This window comes from Salvelinus sp. IW2-2015, linkage group LG20 (assembly GCF_002910315.2).
Source record: "Salvelinus sp. IW2-2015 linkage group LG20, ASM291031v2, whole genome shotgun sequence".
In the NCBI taxonomy this organism is placed as follows: Eukaryota; Metazoa; Chordata; class Actinopteri; order Salmoniformes; family Salmonidae; genus Salvelinus; species Salvelinus sp. IW2-2015.
Window position 1 is genome coordinate 52,960,462 of NC_036860.1, and position 25,987 is coordinate 52,986,448.

At 42.4% G+C, this 25,987-nt stretch overlaps 1 protein-coding gene across 1 annotated transcript in view; it reads left to right on the forward strand.

The window, feature by feature from the left end:
* The first annotated feature begins 2,808 nt into the window (after positions 1 to 2,808).
* Positions 2,809 to 25,987, forward strand: part of LOC111980003 (roundabout homolog 1) — a 274,583-nt gene continuing 251,404 nt past the window's right edge. Inside the window, exon 1 of the mRNA XM_070449749.1 lies at positions 2,809 to 2,908. Coding sequence (XP_070305850.1) covers positions 2,809 to 2,908 — 100 coding nt within the window. The remainder of the gene's footprint in view (positions 2,909 to 25,987) is intronic.

Consider the following 25,987-nt stretch of genomic DNA (forward strand, 5'->3'; position numbering starts at 1 on the left):
GAGCATGGCGACAAGGAGAGCGGTGACAACTGACCACATGACGCGCTGCGTTCATTGGTCGCATCCCCTTTAGTGATCCTATACAGAGACACAGAGCAGGGATCAACAGCAATACTGATATACTGTAGATAGATACAGGTGAGCGGAGAGAAGAGAAAGAGAGAGAAGAGAATGAAAGAAAAGAACAAAAGAAAGATTGAGTGTGAGAGAGAGACACAGTATCGACCATTACAAAGTGAAAGTCAACAGTAATTGCCATAATACAATCATCCAGAGATAATAACTGTTACATGGATAGACAATGGAGTAAGCTACCAGTATAATCTGCTTTGATGATATCGGAGAACAGATAAAAGGTTATCTTCATCAGATATCGCCCAATCAAGTCATTAAAAAGGAAGTGTTGAACTGAATGACATTTCACTTTCTAGAGCCTTTGAAGCTACTTGAAAATTATAAACACATCACTGGTGAAAACCTGCTGATATGAGTGTGTTTCTATGACTTAATTTTCATAAGCCCCACCACATGGAAAGAACAAGCGAAGAGCCACTACAGAGGATGGGAAAGCGACAGATGGGCTTGCTCTGAAGCTTAACTATAACGCTACAGTTGCATTCGGATTAGGTCTGCACTGCTCTTTGATCCAAACGACACACACTCTGACGGGAGACCAGATTAATATGGGCCATTGCATTGATATTAGGGTTGCAAAGCTACATGTTAATTTACCAAGTTACGGACATTCCAGTAATTTGGGGATTAACAAAAAACTATGGCAGTCTATCGTAATTTGAATATTATATACTTCAATATAAAACAATATTTCATATATAGTATTATTATTTCTATGTGTCCATATTGTCCATGAGTTTCTAGTAATAGGCTAGTTTCTCTTGCACCGTATAGTCTATTAATAAATATATATATATTTCACCTTTATTAACCAGGTAGGCTAGTTTACAACTGCGACCTGGCCAAGATAAAGCAAAGCAGTGCGACCCACCCAACCACCACCCACCCACACGACCACCAAGAGTTTGACAACGTATGAATAACAAGCCATCCATCAATAGACCCCAATCGGACCAACCACAAGTTATGTACGTGTGTGCCAAGAGTAATAGCGGGTCAAGGCCATAAAGGCATAGTGGCGAATAATGCAGAAGACAGTGTTCATTAATGATGGAGAGCTATTCAGCCTCTCTGTGATGAGCTGAGCCTGTTGAGCTGGGGGAAAGGGAAGGGAAAGTGGATGTGGTTCCCCAGAGCAGGGATCAGAGGTCAGAGCACAGAGATCACAGTTCACCCATAGTGGCCATGACAGTCTGTCTATCACTGATGGAGAGAGACATCACTCAGGCATCCACAGTGACCACTGACCATTGCTACTGGGTGTGTTCACAATCATCCACCCTGGGGAATAGAGGGGTAAGTCACCTGACTGGCATTTTGGTAAGTTGTCCTGGATACGTATAAATAAACACAAGCACACTCTTTACATAAGGGGCCAAAAGATTGGAACCACATTTGCCTTAAGAGGCCAAGTACATTTTATATGAGCTGACCCGCTGCTGAATGATCCCCATGCTAGAGCATTATAAGCGAAAATGTCAAGAGCACTAATGACATAATGCTCATTGGTCTCTCAGGGACAGAAGAATGTTCCTTATTGCCATTGGCACTGGGTCATTGTCCATGCCGTCCTACCACTGGAAACGGCTAATGTCCACTGCATTGTGGGCATCCAGGACAAAGCCATTTAAAATCAAAAGGGSCTTGACATTCATAATTTTTCCTGCYTTCCAGAGGAGTCTGTGCTGATTTATATGTGCGTCTCTTGGCTGGTGTCCTGGTAATTGTGTGGATGGAATATTTCCTTGTGTTCTCCTTCACAGAGACAGCAGTGTGAGGGGAGGGCTGGAGTTACAGGGGTGGTCAGCCATCCTAATGAAAATTGTAGAAAAATAAAGGCTCCTAAGGTAGTCTCTAGATGCAGATGTCGAGGGTATTTCAATTGTTCTGGCCTACGTTTTATAAAATAGTACAGTAGTTATTGAGTCTTGGTGTAGCCTACCTGAATACTAATTAACTGCACTGTTTGGTAAGAGAAACCTCTGAGGTTCGTTCTGATTATGTGAAGTTGGAACAGAGGGTATTTTTTCCTGACTGTAATACATGGTGGGTAGTGTGACTTTCCTGACTGTGTGTTGTAATGATGGTACAGCGCTGGGGGGCTGGTAGCGAGAAGTCCAATTAGGAAGTGTAATCAAAGGCCAGCTTGTAAGCGTTGACATGTTAAATTAGTTGTGCCAGCAGCCTGCTGTTGATGGAAGTTTGTAACCAAAGGGTCACCCATGGTCCTCTCAAACAATATGGCTGCAGGATGGTAAGAGAATCTATAAGTCATAACCTGGGGGGGAGGGTTGAGATTGATAATGGAGCAGAAGACGAATTTCTGTTGTTCCCTGTAGGATCGTTCCATGTAATTTCAGCAAGCCATGACACCCACGATCTRAAATTGTTTCTGTAGTTAGAAAAAGATAAGAATAGCATTCCTGTAACATTCTTTTGTTGAAGTATAATTTGATCTCTGAGAAATGAAGCTAATTAATGGTGCCGGAGGAGATGGCTGCCGTTTTACGGKCTCYTAACCAACTGTGCTATTTTGTGTGTTTCTTCACGTTATTTGTAACTTCTTTTGTACRTAATGTTTCTGCCACTGTATCTTATGACCAAAAATAACTTCTGGATATCAGAACAGCGATTACTYACCTCGAACTGGACAAAKATTTTTTCTTTAACGAGATGRACCCGAAGGATTTACTCCAGATACCCGACAAGGCCCAAATCCCTGTCATTCGCGTGAAGAGAAGACGCAGATACAGGGGACGCAGGTCCGGGGCGAGTGGGAAATMTGCCTCTACCATCCGTCCTATTGGCCAACATGCATTCATTGGAGAATGAACTGGATGAGCTCCGTTCAAGACTATCCTACCAACGGGACATTAAAACAGTAATATCTTATGTTTCACCGAGTCGTGGTTGAACGAAGACATGGAAACTATACAGTGGCTGTTTTTTTCGTGCATCGGCAAGACAGAACAGCTGCCTCCTGTAAGACAANACCCGAAGGATTTACTCCAGATACCCGACAAGGCCCAAATCCCTGTCATTCGCGTGAAGAGAAGACGCAGATACAGGGGACGCAGGTCCGGGGCGAGTGGGAAATMTGCCTCTACCATCCGTCCTATTGGCCAACATGCATTCATTGGAGAATGAACTGGATGAGCTCCGTTCAAGACTATCCTACCAACGGGACATTAAAACAGTAATATCTTATGTTTCACCGAGTCGTGGTTGAACGAAGACATGGAAACTATACAGTGGCTGTTTTTTTCGTGCATCGGCAAGACAGAACAGCTGCCTCCTGTAAGACAAAGGGTGGCGGTCTGTGTTTATTTGTCAGTAACAGCTGGTGCGCAAAATCAAATATTAAGAAAGTTTCAAGGTTTTGCTCGCCTGAGGTAGARTATCTCATGATAACCTGTAGACCACACTATTTACCAAGAGTTTTCATCTATATTTTTCGTAGCTTTCTACATACCATCACAAACCGATGCTGGCACTAAGACCGCACTCAACGAGCTGTATAAAGCCATGAGCAAACAAGACAATGCTCATCCAGAGGCGACGCTCCTAGAGGCCGGGGACTTTAATGCAGGGAAACTTGAATCCGTTTTACCACATTTTTAGCAGCATGTTACATGTGCAACAAGAGGAGAAGAAAATCTGACCATAATTATATCCTCCTGATTCCTGCTTACAAGCAAAAACTAAAGCAGGAAGTACCAGTGACTCGCGCAACACGGAAGTGGTCAGATGACGCAAATGCTAAGCTACAGGACTGTTTTGCTAGCACAKACTGGAATATGTTCCTGGATTCTTCCGATGGCATTGATGAGTACACCACATYAYTCACTGGCTTTGCCAATAAGTGCATCGAGGACGTCGTCCCCACAGTGACTGTACGTACATACCGCAACCAGAAGCCATTGATTACAGGCAACATTTGCACTGAGCTAAAGGGTAGAGCTGCCACTTTCAAGGAGCGGAACTCTAACCCGGAAGCTTATAAGAAATCCCGCTATGGGCTCGACAAAAGATCCAGGCAAAGCGCCAATACAGGATAAGATCGAATCGTACTACAGGCCTCGACTCGTCGGATGTAGCAGGGTTGCAAATATTAAGACCTACAAGGGAAGCACAGCCAAGAGCTACAGTGAAACACCGAGGATATCAGACAAGCTAAATAATTCTATGCTCCCATTCGAGGCAAAATACACTGAAAAGACTGTATGAGAGCAATCACTTGTTCCGGAGAGCTGTGTGTCCCCTCTACCTTCAGCCGTTTGAGTTAAGACTTTAAACAGGTCAACATTTCACTAGGCCGGGGTGGCCAGACGGAATACCAGGACTGTACAGTCGTGGCCAAAGTTTTGAAGAATGAAATCAAATATTAATTTTCACAACGTCTGGCTTCTAGTTTGTATGATGGCAATTTTTGCATATACTGACTAGAGTTATGAAGAGTGATCAGTGAATTGCAGAAGTCCTCTTTGCCCATGCCAAATTAATGAATCCCCAAACATTTCACTCATTTCAGCGCACTGCACAAAAAGGACGCAGCTGACATATGTCCGTGATTTCTTGTAACCACAGGTGTGGGGTGTTGAAGAGGGACCAAGGCTGGAGATAACCTGTCATGCTGAGGAGGGTGGTGGCTTGGATCATTGTTCTTTCCTCTGTAACAATGGTTACTTGCCAGGAAAACAATGTGCATCATCATTGTTTGCACAGAAAGGGGCTTCACAGGCAAGGATGTTGCTGCCAGTAAAGAATTGCACCTAAATCAACATTTTCGGATAATCAAAGAACTCAAGGAGAGCGGTTCAATTGTTTGTGAAGAGGTTCAGCGGCGCCAAGAAAGTCCAGCAAGCGCCAAGACGTCTCCTAAAGTGATTCGAGCTGCGGGATTGGGTAGCAACAGTACAGAGCTTTCTCAGGAAGGCAGCAGGCAGGTGTTGAGTGCATCTGAATGCACAGTGAGGCGAAGACTTTTGGAGGATGGCCTGGTGTCAAGAAGGGCAGCAAAGAACCACTTCTCTCAGGAAAACCATCAAAGAGACTGATTATTGCTGCAAAAGGTACAGGGATTGGATGCTGAGGACTGGGGTAAAGGTCATTTTTCTGATGAATCCAATTTCTGATTGTTTGGGACATTCGGAAAAAAGCTTGTCCGGAGAAGACAAGGTGAGCGCTACCATCAGTCCTGTGTCATGCCAACAGTAAAGCATCCTGAGACCATTCATGTGTGGGGTTCACTCACAATTTAGCCTAAGAACACAGCCATKAATAAAGAATGGTATCAACACATCCTCCAAGAGCAACTTCTCCCAACCATCCAGGAACAGTTTGGTGACAAACAATGTCTTTTCCAGCATGACGGAGCACCTTACCATAAGGCAAAAGTGATAACTAAGTGGCTCGGGGAACAAAACATTGATATTTTGGGTCCATGGCCAGGAAACTCCCCAGACCTTAATCCCATTGAGAACTTGTGGTCAATCCTCAAGAGGCGGCTGGACKAACAAAAACCCACAAATTCTGACAAACTCCAAGTATTGATTATGCAAGAATGGGCTGCCATCAGTCAGGATGTGGCCCAGAAGATAATTRACAGCATGCCAGGGCAGATTGCAGAGGTCTTGAAAATGAACGGTCAACACTGCAAATATTGRCTTTTTGCATCAACTTCATGTAAGTGTCAATAAAAGCCTTTGACACTTATRAAATGCTTGTAATTATACTTCAGCATTCCATAGTAACATCTGACAAAGGTATCTAAAGACACTGAAGCAGCAAACTTTGTGGAAATTAATATTTGTGTCATTCTCAAAACTTTTGGCCACGACTGTACACTGAGCATGCCACCAACTGGCAAAAGTCTTAACTGACATTTTCAACCTCTCCCTGTCTGAGTCTGTAATACCTGCATKTTTCAAGCAGACCATTGTCCCTGTGCCCAAGAACACTAAGGTGACCTGCCTAAATGACCACCGACCCATAGCACTCACGTCTGTAGCCATGAAATGCTTTGAAAGGCTGGTCATGGCTCACATCAACACTATTATCCCAGAAACCCTAGACCCACTCCAATTTGCATACCGCACCAACAGGTCCACAGATGTTGCAATCTCTATTGCACTCCACACTGCCCCTTTCACACCTGGACATAAGGATCACCTACAGTATGTGAGAATGCTGTTCACTGACTACAGCTCAGCGTTCAACACCATAGTGATTTCAAAGCTCATCACTAAGCTAAGGACCCTGGGACTAAACACCTCCCTCTACAACTGGGTCCTGGACATTCTGAAGGGCCACCCCCAGGTGGTAAGGGTAGGTAACAAAACATCAGCCTCACTGATCCTCAACAAGGGGGTCCCTCAGGGGTGCGTACTTATTCGCCTCGTGTACTCCAACACCATCATTAAGTTTGCCGACGACACAACTGTTGTGGGCCTGATCCACCGACAACGACAGCCTATAGGGAGGAGGTCAGAGACCTGGAAGTGTGGTGCCAGCGAAACAACCTCTCCTTCWATGTGATCAATACAAARGAGATGATCATAGACTACAGGAAAAGGAGGGCCAAGCACTTCCCCATTTTCAACAAYGGGGCTGTAGTGGAGCAGGTTGAGAGCTTCAAGTTCCTTGGTGTCCACATCACCAACAAATTATGATGGTCCAAACACACCAACACAGTCATGAAGAGGGCACAACAATGCCTATTCCCCCTCAGGAGACTAAAAAGATTTGGCATGGGTCCTCAGATCCTCAAAACGTTCTACACCACTGCACCACTGAGAGCATCCCGACTGGTTGCATCACCGGCTGGTATGGCAACTGTTCGGCCTCCGACCGCACAGCGCTACAGAGGGTAGTGCGTACAGTCCAGTACATCACTGTGGCCAAGCTTCCTGCGATCCAGGATCTCTATACCAGGTTATGTCAGAGGAAGGCCTTAAAAATTGCCAAAGACTCCAGCCACCCTAGTCATAGACTGTTCTCTCTGCTACCGCACGGCAAGTGGTACTCGCGCGCCAAGTCTAGGTCCCAAAAGGCTTCTGAACAGCTTCTACCCCCAAGTCATAAGACTGCTGGACAGCTGATCAAATGGCTACCCAGACTATTTGCATTGACCCCCACCCCCCTTTTTTTAAACGCTGCTACTTGCTGTTTATTATCTATGCATTGTCATTTTACCCCTACCTACATGTACAAATTACCTCAATTACCTTGACTAACCTGTGCCCCCACACATTGACTCGCTACCGGTACCCCCTGTATATAGCCTCGTTTTTTTGTTGCTCTTTTATTTTTTTACTTTAGTTTATTTAGTAAAACACTTTTTCTTTAATCTTATTTCTCTTAAAACTGCATTGTTRGTTAAGGGCTTGTAAGTAAGCATTTCACGGTAAGGTCTACCTACACCTGTTGTATTCGGCGCGTGACAAATAAAACGTTACTTTATTTTGATTGAATTGATTGCACCCACATTTGCCATTTTAAATTATAGGATTCATATGCTATTCAGTAAATATAGTATCTAACATCTGATTTGGTCCCCAATTTTTTTTTACATTAAGACATGAGGATTCCAAAGAATTGGTCAAAAGCCACCCACAGACCCCCCACACCCCACGCCAATCCCAACAGAACATTGAGTATGCAATGTCAGTTCTCTATGCAAATCCAGACTCAACATCAAGTATACAATACAATACAAGTATTCCGCTGTTTCAAATGCTAACTCTTCGGCATTTATTGCACAAGTCCTATGCACATCAGTGGTACCTATATCAGTATTTTAGATTTGTGCCACAAATGCACAAAAAAATTGCCAGGTGAACAAAACCAAAGCATGGGTTRCTGTCATACTTTGGCCATAGACTGCTTACAGGGTAAGGAAAGCAATATGTAATTTGGGTGAACTATCCCTTTAATTTTGAAGGTGGGGGGGGTCTTAAAAAAAAATCACCTAATAGCAGGAACAGCACCATCTAGTGGTCAGAACCTGGTAATGTCAGGATGTAGGATGGGACATAAATTTAGCAACTTCAATGACTAATTTCTCTGAACAGGGCGAAAAAAAMCGTCACCAAAATTACTGAGAATGCATTACATAGGAAAGAAACAGTACTCTGAACCACAGCTCCCTACTTCTTGTCAAACATAGAGAACTGATACTGTATACTCATTGTTCTGTTGGGATTGGCTTGGGGTGTGGGAGGTCCGTGGGTGGCATTTGACCATTTATTTGGAATCCTCATGTTTTATTTCATGTTAAAATTATTTGGGGTCCAAATYGGATGTTATGTACTATATTTATTGCATATTATATGAAATGTATCATTTTAAATGGCCAATTTGGGTGTAATCAATTARGAAATCAAATTCTATTTCAACAAAATAATGTTTCAGGAATGCTAATCTTAGTTGTTTTTAACTAYAGAAATGATTTCATTACAATCTTCGATGGTGGGTCTCAAAATCCTCTTTCTTGTGCTTTTTTTTWACCATTTAACTAGGCAAGTTAGTTAAGAACAAATTCTTATTTACAATGACGGCTTACCCCGGCYAAACCTGGACCAAATGTGTGCCACCCTATGGCACTCCCAATCACGGCCGGATGTGATACAGCCTGGATTTGAACCAGGGACTGCACTGAAATGCAGTGCCTTAGACCGCTGCGCCAGTCGGGAGCCCAATGTGGAGTGACCCTCTAACTAATGGACAAKAAAGTTTTCATTCWATGCACACRCACACACACACATGTTCTCTCTGTCTGTTTCTGTCTCTCTTTTCTTTCTCAGTCTTTGATAAGTACATACATCACATTCCTTAAAAAGTTTATTGAATATACAGTATACCCACTGATCTAAAAATCAGGATGGTTATTTTACAGGAGATGCATGAGTTTCTTAATCTCTTGTTAGTAATAAGGAATTAACTTGCTCCTTGCATGTCTCATTACGTCTCACACAGAACCATGAATCTATTCCAGAGATCTCCATATTAATTATATTAGTGATAATCCTTAGTTTGTTAATCACATGGATTMAACAGTGATTATTTTCCATTGTGTGCCTTTTCCCCTCTCCTCACTGGCACTTGGTAATCTAGACACCATTTTTGTTCCTGCCTCAAGGTGAGATTGTTTCTAGATAACCKTGTTTACCATGGACATGTAGTTGTATGCAGCACTGAAGGATCCCAGGATGAGATTMCAGGTATCAGCTCTCACAAGAAGAATAGAAACTAGAATTAATCAACCTGTAATATACAATAGTTTCCTTCCTAGCTGCAATCCTTAGGAAGTCACATGGCTTTGACGTGATTTGGGTGCTAGATGCAGCCTTCCAATAGAATGTGACAGTAAAAGATAAGGAGCTGCTAACCGTTAGGCTACCTGCTGCCCTTATACTGAACAGACCTGACAGAACTGACTCTGAAAAGAAGTGCAGAGCTGCATTGGTCACACGCTGGTCACACTCTGATTTTATATGTTAGCTTCTAATACTTATTAAAGAAGAAACTCAGTCCTTTGCAGATGGAGGAATATTTCCCTCTGCCGCGCGTGGGAGTGTAAGGGAGAAGACTGGTGACACGATGTGTGGTTAGCTAATTAGTAATGCTCGTTAGTCTATTTAGAGAGCCATGACGAGAGGAAGACAGCACTAACCTCAGAGGAGAACAACCTTCACCACAACACCTACTGTTACTGAACCAGCTGAGATACACCACAACACTCCACTGACAGCTAATACTGATCTAATATGAGAGCGAGAGAGCAGAGAGAGAAGAGAGAGAGAAGAGAGAGAGAGAGAGAGAGAGACGAGATGGAGAGACTGACCGAAGAACAGAGAGAGAGAGAGAGATGAAAGAGAGAGAGAAGAGACGACGAACGCATCTAGACTTAGCATCACTCATACATGAAGAAGAAGAGAGAGAAGAAGAGAGATGAGAGAGAAAGAGAGAAGAGCAGAGAGAGCAGAAGAGGAGAGAGCAGAGAGAGAAGAAACCCTGAAGGAGAACGGTTCTAATACGTTGTCCATAATGCAGCAAGGCGCATCTATTAAAACCTTATTCAACCTGCTAATCATGGTTTAGTACACATACTTCGCTGCTCATTACTATACTATACAGATGCTAGGATTCTTTTGAGCCAGTTGCTATAGCAGAAAATAATCCTGCAGCAACAGGAAATGTGAATTATTATGTGGATTATAATTAATGGCCATTTGTTGTAGGGGTTGATACATTTTTCATTAAGGCAAATCAAGTCTGACATTTTAATGTGGAAATTACAWATTTAGAAGCCTTTTAAACCTTGAAAACACTAGAAGTTTGCATTTCCTGCTGTGCAGCAAAATTCTCAACAAGAAAAGAGTGATCAAATTAAAGCATGAAACACACAGAGAATCTCACTGCTGATAGACTGCTGATAGGTATTTATCACAGTCGGAGGCCGTTCCTTCTCTTGCTAGAACAAAACCGATATATTCTGCGCGCCGACCCAGTAGCGACGAACCTACTGATTCTACTTGTACTTGCTCGTCAGTGACCAACAACTTGACTTTGAGCCAATCAGAGAGCACGATCCCCCACCGAGGGAGCCAACAAAAGAAGAGKAAAAAAGAGTGCATTTACTCCGTACATCGACGGATGAGCCAGTCACACTTCATATGCAATGTAGGCTATGGGATGGTAGCTAGCTAAGTGCACAGAAGCAATGCACACAACACTAAATACTTCCTCTAAGCTAGCTAACCACTGTAGCTAGTATTGGCAAAATTAAATCCCAATGGATTAGTTTGTTTCCATGAAACAGCTGCCTGTGTTAGCTGCCGAGTTAGTGCAGTGTCCTTAGCTAGCTAGCTAGCTAACTTTAGCATATTCGCTGGTTAGCACAACATAGCCAGCTAGTTAGCTAAGGACACTCCACTATGTTGTGCTAACCAGCAAATATGCTAAAGTTAGATAGCTAAACATTTCAGTATGGGCTGGCACAGGCAGAATTGAATTATGGAAAGTGAATGACATTCTTTATTTGTCATCTTGCTAGGTAGTTATCTAGCTGTGGCCATCTGGCTAGTATCAACAAGGGCTTTCTATAAAATAGCAACATTAGCGCAGATAGCTTGGAATCTACMCCATAAGCAATATGCATGGATATGCATTGCCAAACAGTGCAACTGCCACCTTCTGATTTGGAGTATTTTAACAAGGCTGAGTGGCTGACGACTTCCAAGTTCTTTGCTGTGTGAACACAAATGAGATTGACTGCCAACACTCTGTTCAGAGGTGCTAAGCACTGTCGACAGGCAAACATTTGACAATCCTACCGATSTGTCTGAGCTTTTAGATCCTACATCTGTAGAAGAAGGGTCGTTGAGATAAAATCCCAGCTGTTCTMTATTCTCTCTCTATTGTTGTGGAGAGGCTCTTCAGCCACGAGTAGAGCTGTCTGTCTGACTTTACTACGTGAGTTTAAGTAAGAGTACTCAGTAGTCACCTGTTTTTTGGAGAGGGGGATCCAATGYACTCTATCACATTATTCAATTAAATTTCACCCATGAGGCCCAACTTCACTTCCACAACGACAGTTCAGGGGAGTTCAGTTAGAAACATTTAGCTTGTCCATAGTTARAAAAGAATAGCTAATTTATGCTTGGATTCTGACAAATTTGGCCTGAGCTGAAAGGTTGACTTCCTGCTTTCCTCTACCCCATACTGTGTCCCTCTCCTTCCCATGCCCTCTTCYACCCTTTTCTGCTCTGTTGCCATGGCAATCTGTCCAAACCAAACCTACAGAGGTGGTGCCCCCCTCCTGGCTGATTGATTGATGATATTGGAATTGATTGGGTTTGGAGTGGTTGGAAAGTCTATGTGTGTGTGTGTATGTACTTGTGTACGTGCGTGTGTGTGAAAGATGCTTGAGAAGCTTCCTCAACCTTTATCATTATCACAGCACCGTCTCCATTTTGATTAAGTTTGGGCATATTTGTGTTACTGGAAAAGGACTGTGATGCATTAAATTAAGTTTTGACACCTGCAGACTCAGAGTCATTAGTCATTCACAGATATCTGCTCCTGTGGCATCTGAGCTGATGCATTATATCAATGAATATACAGTATATCATTCTCTTTAGTTGCAGATGACGCCCAGACAGAATTGAAGATAATCAGAGCTATCATCCAGTATTAGGTGTGTATGATCTGTAAGTGTCTTGCGGGTGGTCTCCTGTGCARCTGTCTGTTGTTGGAGTTGCTGTGACAGACAGGGCAGCACACAGGGAAAAGTGCACAGAGACGGATCAGTCTGACAGTGTGACAGGGGTGTTTGTGTCTGTGTACCCAAGTCTCAAGGATACTGAAAGGTCCTTATCTCCATGATCCCCTCTCTCTCTCTCTACCTCTCTCTCTCTACCTCTCTTTCTCTACCTCTCTCACTTTATCTATATCTCTCTTTCTACCCTCCAATCAGTTTTAGCTGGGTTTTAGCTGTTGTGTCTATCCCAGTCCCAACATAATTGCCCTGCACATTCTATTCCAACCATTTTCACAGTTCCAGTCTGGGCACCAGTTACCTCCCTACACAGCTTGTCCATCTTGGGCTCTGTGTGTTTGGTGTTGTTAAATGTTTTCTGACTGTTTAAACCTCTGACAGGTCCACTCTGTGAAGTCGTCTAAGCTGTTTGGGGCTGAGGGGGAGAGGTTGGAGGGGGGGGCTGCACATTGATGGGCCACATGAATCAGCCCCACACGCCTCGCTTTTTCAATCTCTATGGATTTGTGGGTGGGTGACGGGGGAACTTTGTGCCTTTTCAAAGGCACTGATTTAACCAGCATAGCGTGTCAGGCCATTCATCTTTCTGTAAGTGACGTGTCATTCCCCAAAACCAGCAGGCCCTGCCCTCAAACCCACATCCACACACTCACATGGACAATCATACACCCACTACCACGGGCAAATGCATGTATATGTAAATGTAGTCTAGAGACAAACACCAAAGCATAAGACCTTCAACACACATAACGCAGTACAGTAAATGTAATGTAATTATTTACTGTGTCCGGTCCCTACCTGTGTCACTGCTGTAATTTCACCTACAATGTCACCCATCACCACCCTCTATGTCACACAACAGTTGTTCMATACTATCTTAGTGAGATTAGGCTGCTTTGCATTGATGTAGCATCAGTCATGGTTTCTAGCTTTGTATTGGTCCTGCAGATAGCCAGGCCTCTCTGTCCCATCACCGTCTCTCTTTGAGGTGTTAAAATGATGAGAGTAAAGTCAATGGCCAGCCTCTGGCCTCWCACAACATGTCTCCTGTTGTGTGTCTGTCTGTAATGTTGCCCCAACGTATCAGCAACGCTCCTCACTCCACTTGTTGGAGGGCTGTTTTAATAGTCTCCAGGCTCTGTCTGTCCATTGGTTTAATCCAGCCTGTCAATACAGACRGACAACACAATCAAATGTGTTTAGAGAGTTGAACACTAGTACAATAACGAAGATGATTCAGAGCTGTAATGTTATGGATATTTACAGTGCATTCGGAAAGTATTCAGACCCCTTGACATTTTCCACATTTTGTTACGTTACAGTCGTCTTCTAAAATGGATTTACAAAAAATCCTCATCAATCTACACACAACACCCCATAATAACAAGGTGAAAACAGGTTTTGAGAATTTTTTTCAAATGTACACTACCGTTCAAAAGTTTGGGGCCATTTAGAAATATCCTTGTTTTTGGACAAAATAAAATTGCTTTTCTTTCAAAACAAGAACATTTCTAAATGTCCCTTTTCAGGACCCTGTCTTTCAAAGATAATTCGTAAAAATCCAAATAACTTCACAGATCTYCATTGTAAAGAGTTTAAAACCTGTTATGGCTGCAGCCCGACACCGGTACACCTATGACAACATCCAGCTCAAATGCAGGGCGCGAAATTCAAAATCTATTTTTAAAAAATATTTACTTTACACACTAACGTCCAATACAGCATTTGAAGATAAAATCTTTCAATCCAGCCAACATGTCCGATTTTTTAAAATGGTGTACAGAGAAAACACCACAATATATTTATGTTAAGCTCACCACCAAATAAAAAAGAGACAGACATTTTCACAGCACAAGTAGGATGAAGTAGCATAGCAAAGCCAACCTACAACCTAGAACCAAACCTAATAACTAGAAAAAACTAACCTCAGATGACAGTCCTATACAGTTACCATAAATCATGTTTTTTCAAAAAAATTGCATTTTTAGCTATAAATCATATTTACATTACGCTACATCATAGCTACAGTCAGAAATCGGCACCGGGAGTAGCCAGGAAAGTTAAGACACCAACGTCAACTACCTAATTACTCATCATAAAACATTTCAGACAAATATATGGTGGATAGTTAATGAAAGACAAATATCTTGTGAATACAGACAATATTTCCGATTGTTGAAGTGTTTTACAGCGAACACAATATATCTTATATTAGCTTACTACAATAGCTAGCACACAGCAACATTGATTCTAGTCAAACGGTAGCGTTAGCACAGTTCGACAGATATATGAAAAAGCATCCCAAATTGGGTCCTTATCTTTGTGGATCTTCCATCAGAATGTTCTCCAAGGGGTCCTTGTTCAGAAACGTCTTTATTTCGATCCAGAACGAACAATTCCCTCTTGAATTAGCAAGCACACTGGCAGTGCGACGCTAACCTCTCCATCTTGAAAAAATTTTGCGTCGCATCACGTCTAAAGTCAGAAAACATTTCAATAATATAATTAAACTATATTGAAATAACATACTTTAGGATGATATTGTGACATGTATATCAAATAAAATCTAAGCCAGAGATATCATTACCTTTACAGAGTGTTTTCCAGGAGCCGAGTCCAGGTGCTACTTCGCGCCCAGAAAGAAAAATAAACTGCGCAACACTCACTCAAAGAGGCTGTGTTCAAATACAGGACGAGATAATCAACTGATTTCAACTCTCACTTCCGCATGACACCCAGAGGAAGGCGTATGACGTGTTTCTACAGTCCTAAGTGACATGCCCTTTTATAGACAAGGGCTCGAAGAGCGACATCGATTTTGGAAATCTCACTTCCGGATAGGAAATGGACTGTAAAAATAGTTCTGTTCCACTTAGAGAAATAATTAAAACGGTTTTAGAAACTAGAGACTGTTTTCTATCCAATAGTAATAACAATATGCATATTGTAAGAGCAAAAATKTATTAAGAGGCCGTTTGAAAATTTGCACATATTTTCCAGTTTTTCAATACGCCCCCTGCAGCCATAACAAGTTTTAACACTGTTTCCCATGCTTGTTCAATTAACCATAAACAATTAATGAACATGCACCTGTGGATCGGTCATTAAGACACTAACAGCTTAGGCAATTAAGGTCACAGTTATGAAAACTTAGGACACTAAAGAGGCCTTTCTACTGACTCTGAAAAACACCAAAATAAAGATGCCCAGGGTCCCTTCTCATCTGCGTGAACGTGCCTTAGGCATGCTGCAAGGAGGCATGAGGACTGCAGATGTGGCCAGGGCAATAAATTGTAATGTCCGTACTGTTAGACGCCTAAGACAGCGCTACAGGGAGCGTTGTACCAGATTTTCAGTTTCTTGGCAATTTCTCGCATGGAATAGCCTTCATTTATCAGAACAAGAATAGACTGATGAGTTTCAGTTTTTTGTTTCTGGCCATTTTGAGCCTGTAATCGAACCCACAAATGCTGATGATCCAGATACTCAACTAGTCTAAAGAAGGCCAGTTGTATTGYTTGTTTGATCAGCACAACAGTTTTCAGCTGTGCCAACATAATTGCACAAAGGTTTTCTAATGATCAATTAGCCTTTTAAAATGATGAACTTGGATTAGCTAACACAACRTGCAATTGGAACACAGGAGTGATGGTTGCCTATAATGGGCCTCTGTACACCTATGTAGATATTCCATAAAAAATCTGTTGTTTCCAGCTACAATAGTCATTTACAACATGAACAATATCTACACTGTGTTTCTGATCAATTTGATGTTATTTTAATGGACAAAAAATTTGCTTTTTTTCAAAAACAAGGACATTTCTAATTGAAACCAAACTTTTGAAAGGTAGTGTATATAAAAACAAAAAGAACAAAGTTATTTACATAAGTATTCAGATCCTTTGCTATGACTCTCGAAATTGAGCTCAGGTACATCCTGTTTCCATTGATCATACTTGAGATGTTTCTACAACTTGATTGGAGTCCACCTGTGGTAAATTCAATTGATTGGACATGATATGGAAAGGAACACACCTGTCTATATAACGATCCCACAGTTGATAGTGCATGTCACAGCAAAAAACCAAGCCACGGGGTCGAAGGAATTGTCTGTAGAGCTCCGAGTCAGGATTATGTCATACACAGATCTGGGGAAGGGTACAAAAAAATCATTGATGGTCCCCAAGAACACAGTGTCCGCCATCATTCTTTTATGAAAGAATTTATGAAAGAATTTTACAACTACCAAGACTCTTCCTAGAGCTGGCAGCCTGGCCAAATTGAGCAATCGGGGAGAAGGGCCTTGGTCAGGGAGGTGATCAAGAACCCGATGGTCACTCTGACAGAGCTCCAGAGTTCCTCTGTGGAGATGGGAGAACCATCCAGAAGGACAACCAGCACTCTGCAGCACTCCACCAATCAGGCCTTTATTGTAGAGTGGCCAGATGAAAGCCACTCTTCAGTAAAAGGCACATGACAGCCCACTTGGAGTTTGCCAAAAGGCACCTAAAGGGCTCTCAGACAATGAGAAACAAGATTCTCTGGTCTGATGAAACTAAGATTGAACTCATTGGCCTGAATGCCGGGCGTCACGTCTCGAGGGAACCTGGCACCATCCCTACGGTGAAGCATGGTAGTGGCAGCATCATGCTGTGGGGGTGTTTTCAGCGGCAGGGACTGTGAAACTAGTCAGGATCGAGGGAAAGATGAACGGAGCGAAGTACAGAGAGATCCTTGATGAAAACTTGCTCCAGAGCGCTCGGGACCTCAGACTGGGGCAAAGATTCACCTTCCAACAGGACACCAACTCTTAGCACACAGCCAAGTCACATCCCACCTGACAGAGCTTGAGAGATTGTTCTAGCAGCTAGAATCTAGTTGGTCGTGTTTTACACCCTGCAACACTAGACTGGATAGGAGTCCACCAATTCTACAGTGATTTATCACTGTAGAATTGTATCTATGAAATTGCGGGTATCATTGCGAAAAAATAGGTTGCAAAATTCCAGGAACTTTCAATAAATTCCCTCGTTTCCAGAAATTGTAGTTGGAGGGTTCGGAATTTTCTACTTATTCCCTCTTGATTCCGTGAATCCTCTCACCGGGACTTCGGGAAAACCAGGGAATTTATTCAAAGTTCCCGGAATGAACATAGGAGAGGAAGAATAACTGAAGAATGAATATAGTAGAGGAAGAAAACAGACTAAAAGGTGTCATATCTAGGGCCAGGAGTCTTTCCTGACCACACAACCTGGTGCTTTAGCAGTAGAGTTAAAGCTAGGGCAGAGAGTTTTTCCTGGCTTATACCGTAAGTCCATACAGCTCTGTTAAAGGCAGTGGTAGACCCTATGGAGACATCAGGAGAGAAATTCAACAGTGCACTGAGCTATGGTTTCCAAAACTGAAAGCTAACAGGCTATATTTCTTTAGGAATTAAGGCAGWTTTCAACCATTTTCCAKCCTAAATATTAGGAATAAGCAAAGGCTTTGATTTATTGTCAAACAGATGGAAAAGGGTTACCAGAAAAAGTCTTAAACGGTATTAGARATACATCATAACACAATAATGTTGAAGTAAAGACACATACAGTATCAACACATACAGTGCCTTCAGAAAGTATTCACAACCCTTGACWTTTTCAACAACTTGTTTTGTTACAGCCTGAATTTAAAATCGWTTACATTTTTGGTCAGTGGTCTACACACAATACCCCATAATGTCAAAGTGGAATTATGTTTTTCAAAATGTTTACATATTAATTAGAAAAGAAAATCTGAAATGTCTTGAGTCAATAAGTTTTCAACCCCTTTGTTATGGCAAGCCTAAATAAGTTCAGGATWAAAAATGTGCTTAGTAAGTCACATAAAAGGTTGCATGGACTCACTCTGTGTGCAATAATAGTGTTTATCATGATTTTTGAATGACTACCTCATCTCTGTACCCCACACAATTATCTGTAAGGTCCCTCAGTCAAGCAGTACATTTCAAACACAGATTCAACCACAAAGACCATGGAGGTTTTCCAAAGACTCGCAAAGAAGGGCACCTATTGGTAGATGGGTCAAAATGTTAAAAAGCAGACATTAGTATCCCTTTGAGCATCGTGAAGTTCTTAATTACACTTTGGACAGTGTATCAATACACCCAGTCACTACGAAGATGGTGTCCTTCCTAACTCAGTTCCCAGAGAAGAAGGAAACCGCTCAGGGATTTCACTATGAGACCAATGTTGACTTTAAAACAGTTACAGATTTTAATGGCTGTGATAGGAGAAAACGGAGGATGCATCGACAACATAGTAGTTACTCCACAATACTAACCTAAATGACAGAGTGAAAAGAAGAAAGTCTGTACAGAATAAAAATATTCCAAAACATGCCTCCTGTTTTCAACAAGGCACTAAAGTAATACAGTAAAAATGTGGCAAAGCGATTATCTTTAATTAACTTGAATTAACCTTTTGTCCTGAATATCAAAATCAAATCAAATGTATTTATATAGCCCTTCTCACATCAGCTGATATATCAAATTGCTGTACAGAAACCCAGCCTAAAACCCCAAACAGCAAGCAATGCAGGTGTAGAAGCACGGTGGCTAGGAAAATCTCCCTAGAAAGGCCAAAACCTAGGAAGAAACCTAGAGAGGAACCAGGCTATGAGGGGTGGCCAGTGCTCTTCTGGCTGTGCCGGGTGGAGATTATAACAGAACATGGCCAAGATGTTCAAATGTTCATAAATGACCAGCATGGTCAAACAATAGTAATCACAGTGAACAGGTCAGGGTTCCATAGCCACAGGCAGAACAGTTGAAACTGGAGCAGCAGCACGGCCAGGTGGACTGGGGACAACAAGGAGTCATCAGGCCAGGTAGTCCTGAGGCATGGTCCTAGGGCTCAGGTCCTCCGAGAGAGAGAATGAAAGAAAGAGAGAAAGAGAGGATTAGAGAGAGCATACTTAAATTCACACAGGACACCGGATAAGACAGGAGAAATACTCCAGATATAACAGACTGACCCTAGCCCCCCGAAACATAAACTACTGCAGCATAAATACTGGAGGCTGAGACAGGAGGGGCCAGGAGACACTTTGGCCCCATCCGATGATACCCCCGGACAGGGCCAAACAGGCAGGATATAACCCCACCCACTTTGCCAAAGCACAGTCCCCACACCACTAGAGGGATACCTTCAACCACCAACTTATCATCCTGAGACAAGGCCGAGTATAGCCCACAAAGATCTCCGCCACGGCACAACCCAAGAGGGGGCGCCAACCCAGACAGGAAGACCACGTCAGTAACTCAACCCACTCAAGTGACGCACCCCTCCTAGGGCCGGTATGGAAGAGCACCAGTAAGCCAGTGACTCAGCCCCTGTAATAGGGTTAGAGGCAGAGAATCCCAGTGGAGAGAGGGGAACCGGCCAGGCAGAGACAGCAAGGGCGGTTCGTTGCGCCAGTGTCTTTCCATTCACCTTCACACTCCTGGGCCAGACTACACTCAATCATATGACCTACTGAAGAGATGAGTCTTCAATAAAGACTTAAAGTTGAGACCGAGTCTGTGTCTCTCACATGGGTAGGCAGACCATTCCATAAAAATTGAGCTCTATTGGAGAAAGCCCTGCCTCCAGCTGTTTGCTTAGAAATTCTAGGGACAATTAGGAGGCCTGCGTCTTGTGACCGTAGCGTACGTGTAGGTATGTACGGCAGGACCAAATCGGAAAGATAGGTAGAAGCAAGCCCATGTAATGCTTTGTAGGTTAGCAGTAAAACCTTGAAATCAGCCCTTGCCTTAACAGGAAGCCAGTGTAGGGAGGCTAGCACTGGAGTAATATGATCAAATTGTTTGGTTCTTGTCAGGATTCTAGCAGCCGTATTTAGCACTAACTGAAGTTTATTTAGTGCTTTATCCGGGTAGCTGGAAAGTAGAGCATTGCAGTAGTCTAACCTAGAAGTAACAAAAGCATGGATTAATTTTGAATACAAAGCGTTATGTTTGGGGCAAATCAAAAACAACACATTACTGAGTACCACTCTCCATATTGTCAAGGATAGTGGTGGCTGTATCGTGTTATGGGTGTGCTTGTAATTGTTAAGAACGGGTGAGTTTTCAGGATAAAAGAAACAGAATGGAGCTAAGAACAGGCAAAAACCTAGAGGACAACCTGGTTCAGTCTGCTTTCCATCAGACACTGGAAGATGAGTTCACCTTTCAGCAGGACAGTAACCTAAATCACCAAGAATGTTCCTGAGTGGCCAAGTTACAGTTTTGACTTAAATCTGTTTGAAAATCTATGGCAAGACCTGAAAATGCTTGTCTAGCAATTATYAACAATGAATTTGACAGAGCTTGAATATTTTTTTTAGGAACAATGGTAAATATTTCATAATCCAGGTGTGGAAAGGYTTACCCAGAGACACTCACAGCTGTCACTGCCAAAGATATATTATTGTTTTATTTTTCTTATTTTTTTGTGCACATGTTTTTCTTTATCTTCCACTTTGACATTACATAGTATTTCCTGTAGATTGTTGACAAAAAAAGACAATTAAATCAATTTTAATCCCACTGTATCAACACAAAAAAGTCAAGGGATATGAGTACTTTCTGAAGGCACAGTATGTAGTTGAGGATAAATGTATCTGCCTTCTGTAAGTTTAAGAAACATTGGCTTGTTCCTTGAAATTCCGTTACCAAAAACCCCCATATCTTTAAGATATTTTCTAATTTCCCTCYCTCATAAGTTGGGAGGATAATGAAGGTTCGCAGAAGTTACAATTCTTGAAATTCTGTTACCAAATCATTTACAGAATTTGCAAAAAATAGTTAACGGAATTTATGCAATTGAATTGGCTACAATAGGAAATAACAGTAGTCAGAAACCACAGTTGGGTCWCCTTCTACTCTCCTACCTTCCACTAGGATACTGTTATTGAACTGATACTGAACTGTACTTTTACTGAACTCTACTGTAATGAACTATACTCTAATTTACAGTACTGTACTGTACTATACTGTACTATTACTGTACTCCTCCGAGCTCTACTGTACTGTACTATACTGTACTATACTGTACTCCTCCTCCTCTACTGTGCTGTACTTTGATGTCCGAACTTATGAAACATAGACGTCTATGATTGTTTTAGCTCTTGTTTGGTGGCGGAGCTCATTAAAAGAATAGCCAGTGTGTAGAATAATATCCAAATGTGCAAAGGAGGATATTGCATATTTATACATTTCTGTAACTATTTAGGATACATTACCATGAAGAGAATGACATTCATATCCATAATTATTCATGTGTAGTACAGATCAAAGACCCATGATGAAATTCTGTTACCATTACTACAGTAAGTGAAGTATAAATCAACGTAATTTACTGTAGTTCAATAACCAAAATAGKTTTTTTCCAAGTCAAGGTGTCATCTCATAGCTGACATCCCATTCTTTCTGCAGACATCTTTGAATCTTAATTCGGAGCAGATATTTACATTTTTTGGAAAACATGGTCAAATATAAAACTGAGGGAGATTTTACAGAAATTCTGTTACCAAATTTTGCAGCTGCACAGTTCTTCCAGTAAATGTAATTTTTTAATGTGTATAAATTGTTAAAATGAGTCATTGTTCTTAGAGTTGTATGGTTTGTTAAACTTTGAAATCAATGTTTGGCATACATTTTAGGTTAAAAAATCTGAGTCTAAGTGCAATTCCGTTACCATGGAATTTCCCAAATATCCCTTGCTAGGGCAATATGAGATCTGCCTTGTGCTATTACTGTAGTACCTTTGAATGATGGTGGCTTGGTGTGAGGAATGCTGTGTTTGTCTGTGAGGGCGTCATTGTGTCTCTACATTTACACCACAGGCTCAGGTATCTTCTATTCTATATTCTATTACCATCCTAAGTGCCACCTGATGCCTTCCCCATTAAAACAAAAGGAAGAAGAAGGCGGCCATTTTGAGAGCAAACACATGGTTGTCTGTACAGAGCTAAGAGGGAAAAACGACCTGTCTCCCATTGCACGTCTACCAATCCCAGTCAGGCTCAAGGCCATCTCTCCCATCTCTCTGAGACGATCGATTCCCTGCCTTATCACTATGTATATGAGATTGCAGTTCCAAATTGATTCTAATCTCCTTGGATTAACACAAAATCAATATGCATTCCGGCATCAAATGAACTGCAGGTGTCTGTGCTAGCAGGCTGAGGTGAGTTCTAAGTTAGCAACAGCATGGTTGTGTWAAAACTGAAACAGTTTCCCTGGGCTTCTCTAATTGGACAGAGGGACGTCAGGCTGAAGTGGCAGGGATGCAGGAGAGGTTGACATAGACGTTGCATTGCAGCCTAAGGTTTGTTGGCTGCAGTACTATACTGAAGAGGTAGTCCATTGATTTGACAGACTCTCCATCTGTCAGTGCGACTCTCCTTGCTGGAGGAAATACTTTTCATATCAGAGTAGAAAATTACAAAACAAACACACAGATGGACTCACAAATACATTACTGAGAAAAGTGCTTTTCAAAGATAGTATATTTTCCTGGCATGTGGTGTTGAAAGATGACAACTGCCTTGCGGTGCGGTGCTGTTGTGTTGTTCGGTGTTTACCGGCGTAGTGGGATTCAGGGGGACTGTGTTTTGCAGTGCGGTGACAAGCAGGCCTGCGGGCGGATGGCGTCATGTTAAAGTGTGATTGATGCTCTCGTCTGCTCCCTGAGAGTTCTAACTGTTAGTGCTGTTAATGAGTACACATCGTCTCAAAGCACTGAGACATTTATGTGGAGAGAAGCGGAGAGACGTGTGTGTGTGTGTGTGTGGTTTTATGTATGGACAAGGCTTGCTGTGATGTTTGTCAGAACCAACTCCTGGGAAGTCATTTAGATGTGCATATCCAGAAATAGATATCCACCTGCTTGTCATTTCAGCTCTGATTAGAAACAAATGTCAAATCAAATCAAAGTTTATTGGTCATGTACACAGTTAAGCAGATGCTATAGCAGTTGCAGCTAAATGTTTGTCCAGATGTTCACAAACACTTACAGTAAGACATTCCTGGTAATATCATGCTGTTTCCATTCCACTGTCTCCATGTAGGCGGTATAACTGTAAATTGTAATCACACAGGATTTATCCTCTCCAAGGTTCTGAAACACAGTGACAGGCCCTTTGTTGACTGCACACGCACATCTGTACACAACATTACAACACACTATTACAGACTAACCATTCTGCCTTGAACCTACCTATTATCTGGTAGTGGCATGTATCACCTGTATCCATGGCTAGAAATCTCCATTAATTGATTTTGCCCTCATAAGCACAAAAAAAAGCTCCTATGCTATTGGGTACTCACAGAGATACTGTATATACCAAAATAATGCATCCTTGTAGACTCACACACGTCATATCATTGCACTCTCATGCAGGGATCTAGACAATAATATACTGTAGTCTTATATTCTCATGAATCACATTGTCTTCCTATAAGGAGATGGACCCTAAGCTAAAATCACACACACACACACACACACACACAGGGCATTTAAAGCCCCTTTTGCTTCTTTGAGACGCTTCTTTTAAAGTCACTGGCGATCTCATATTTTAGCCATGGTAGCCAAATAATCGGCAACTGTGTGGGAAGCACCTGCTTTCAATATACCTTGTATCCTCATTTGCTCAATGTGTTTCCTTTTATTTTGGCAGTTACATGTACGAGAATAACTTACTGGAAGAATAATTACTGGAAGAACACTGAGCCCTATTTATTCTGTAGAACCACTTTACTGTTTTACCTGTCACAGGTCACCTACCTTCAATGTATTATACTCTAATGTTGGTGACAATCTCCTCTACGTAGAACATCAGTTCATAAATTCATACATATCATAGAAGAGGGAGGACTTTCCTGAATGCATGGTAATGTTTCAAAAGTGAGCCACAAGAGGGTGCTGCCACTCCATTTCTACCTGAGGGCCGTGGTCAAGAACAGTGTATTTAGTGTCCATTTTAGTACTGTTATTTTTTGACCATCTAGTTTTGTTTGACCTAAATACATTTATGGTCAAATTAAAGTGCTTGTCAGAGGTTGTGAGTGCTGGAAGAAGAATAATGTGATAAATAAGCAGTTGTGACACCACAAGCATAGATATCTGTCCAAAAGTGAAACGTGGTATGCAATCATACAGATGATCCATTATACAACACCAGAACAGAAACACACCTGCAACAAAGAAACTCCAGCCCTGGCTTTCACTGTGGATCCTGGGCTTGCCAGGCTCAACAGACAGACACAGACAGACAGACAGACAGACAGACAGACAGACAGAACAGACAGACAGACAGACACAGACAGACAGACAGACAGACAGACAGCAGACAGACAGACAGACCAGACAGACAGACCAGACAGACAGAAGACAGACAGACAGACAGCACAGACAAGACAGACAAGACAGACAGACAGACAGACAGACAGACAGACAGACAGACAGACAAGACAGAGACAGACAGACAGAACGAACAGACAGACAGACGACACCAGGAGACTTTGTAAACGTGGGTGTAAATCAAAATAAAATTACACATAGAAAAAACTTTAATAAGACCAGGAGAGTGAAGCCAGCTGGTGGGGACCCATGTAAATGAAGCATCATCATTGGATTTCAGCTTAGCCCTTAGAGAGGGGATGCTGGAGGGGTACACACACAAGATAGAACAGAGGAGAAGAGGGGTTGAGGAGGAGTTGGCCTATGGGGGGGGTTCTATGTGTACAGCAAACTGATGGGTTTTCATTAGAATGAGGGGGGGGTGCACATTGCCATGAAGACAGGCGACGACAGAAAATGGCAAGTTGCACAGATGGCTGGCCGCTCACATGGCTCCCAGTGCATGCGAGCAAACAGCCGACTGGCAATCGAACACACTTAGTGTGTCAATCATAGTCTGGAGCCTGCCTGTTCTGTAGATCTTGTAGAGCAGAACGCTGTCCCTTCTTATCCTCTCCCGTTCCCTCCTTCTCTTCATCCCCACTAACCCCTACCCTAACCTCATTCCAAACCCCTCTGTCTAAGCAATAGCACTGATTCCCTGGGAAGCAGGGAGCAACAAGGCACATATCTCTTCTGGGTCTGTCTGGTGTGTCTGTCTGGTCTGTTGGTTCTGTCTGGTCTGTCTCGGTTTTCTGTCTGTTGTCTGTCTTCTGTCTGTCTGTTCTGTCTGTCTCGTCTGTCTGTCTGTCTGTCTGTCTGTCCTGTTTGCTGTCCTGTCTGTCTGTCTGTCTGTCTGTTGTCTGTCTGTCTGTACTGTCTGTCTGTCTGTTGTCTGCGTCTGTCTGTCTGTCTGTCTGTCTGTCTGTCTGTCTGTCTGTCTGTCTGTCTGTCTGTTCTGTCTGTCTGTCTGTCTGTCCTGTCTGTCTTGTCTGTTCTGTCTGTCTGTCTGTCTGTCTGTCTGTCTGTTGTCTGTCTGTCTGTCTGTCTGTCTGGCTGTCTGTGTGTGTGTTGTGTGTGTGTGTGTGTGTGTGTGTGTGTGTGGTGTGTGTGTGTGGTGTGGTGCTGGGATGTGTGTGATGTGTGA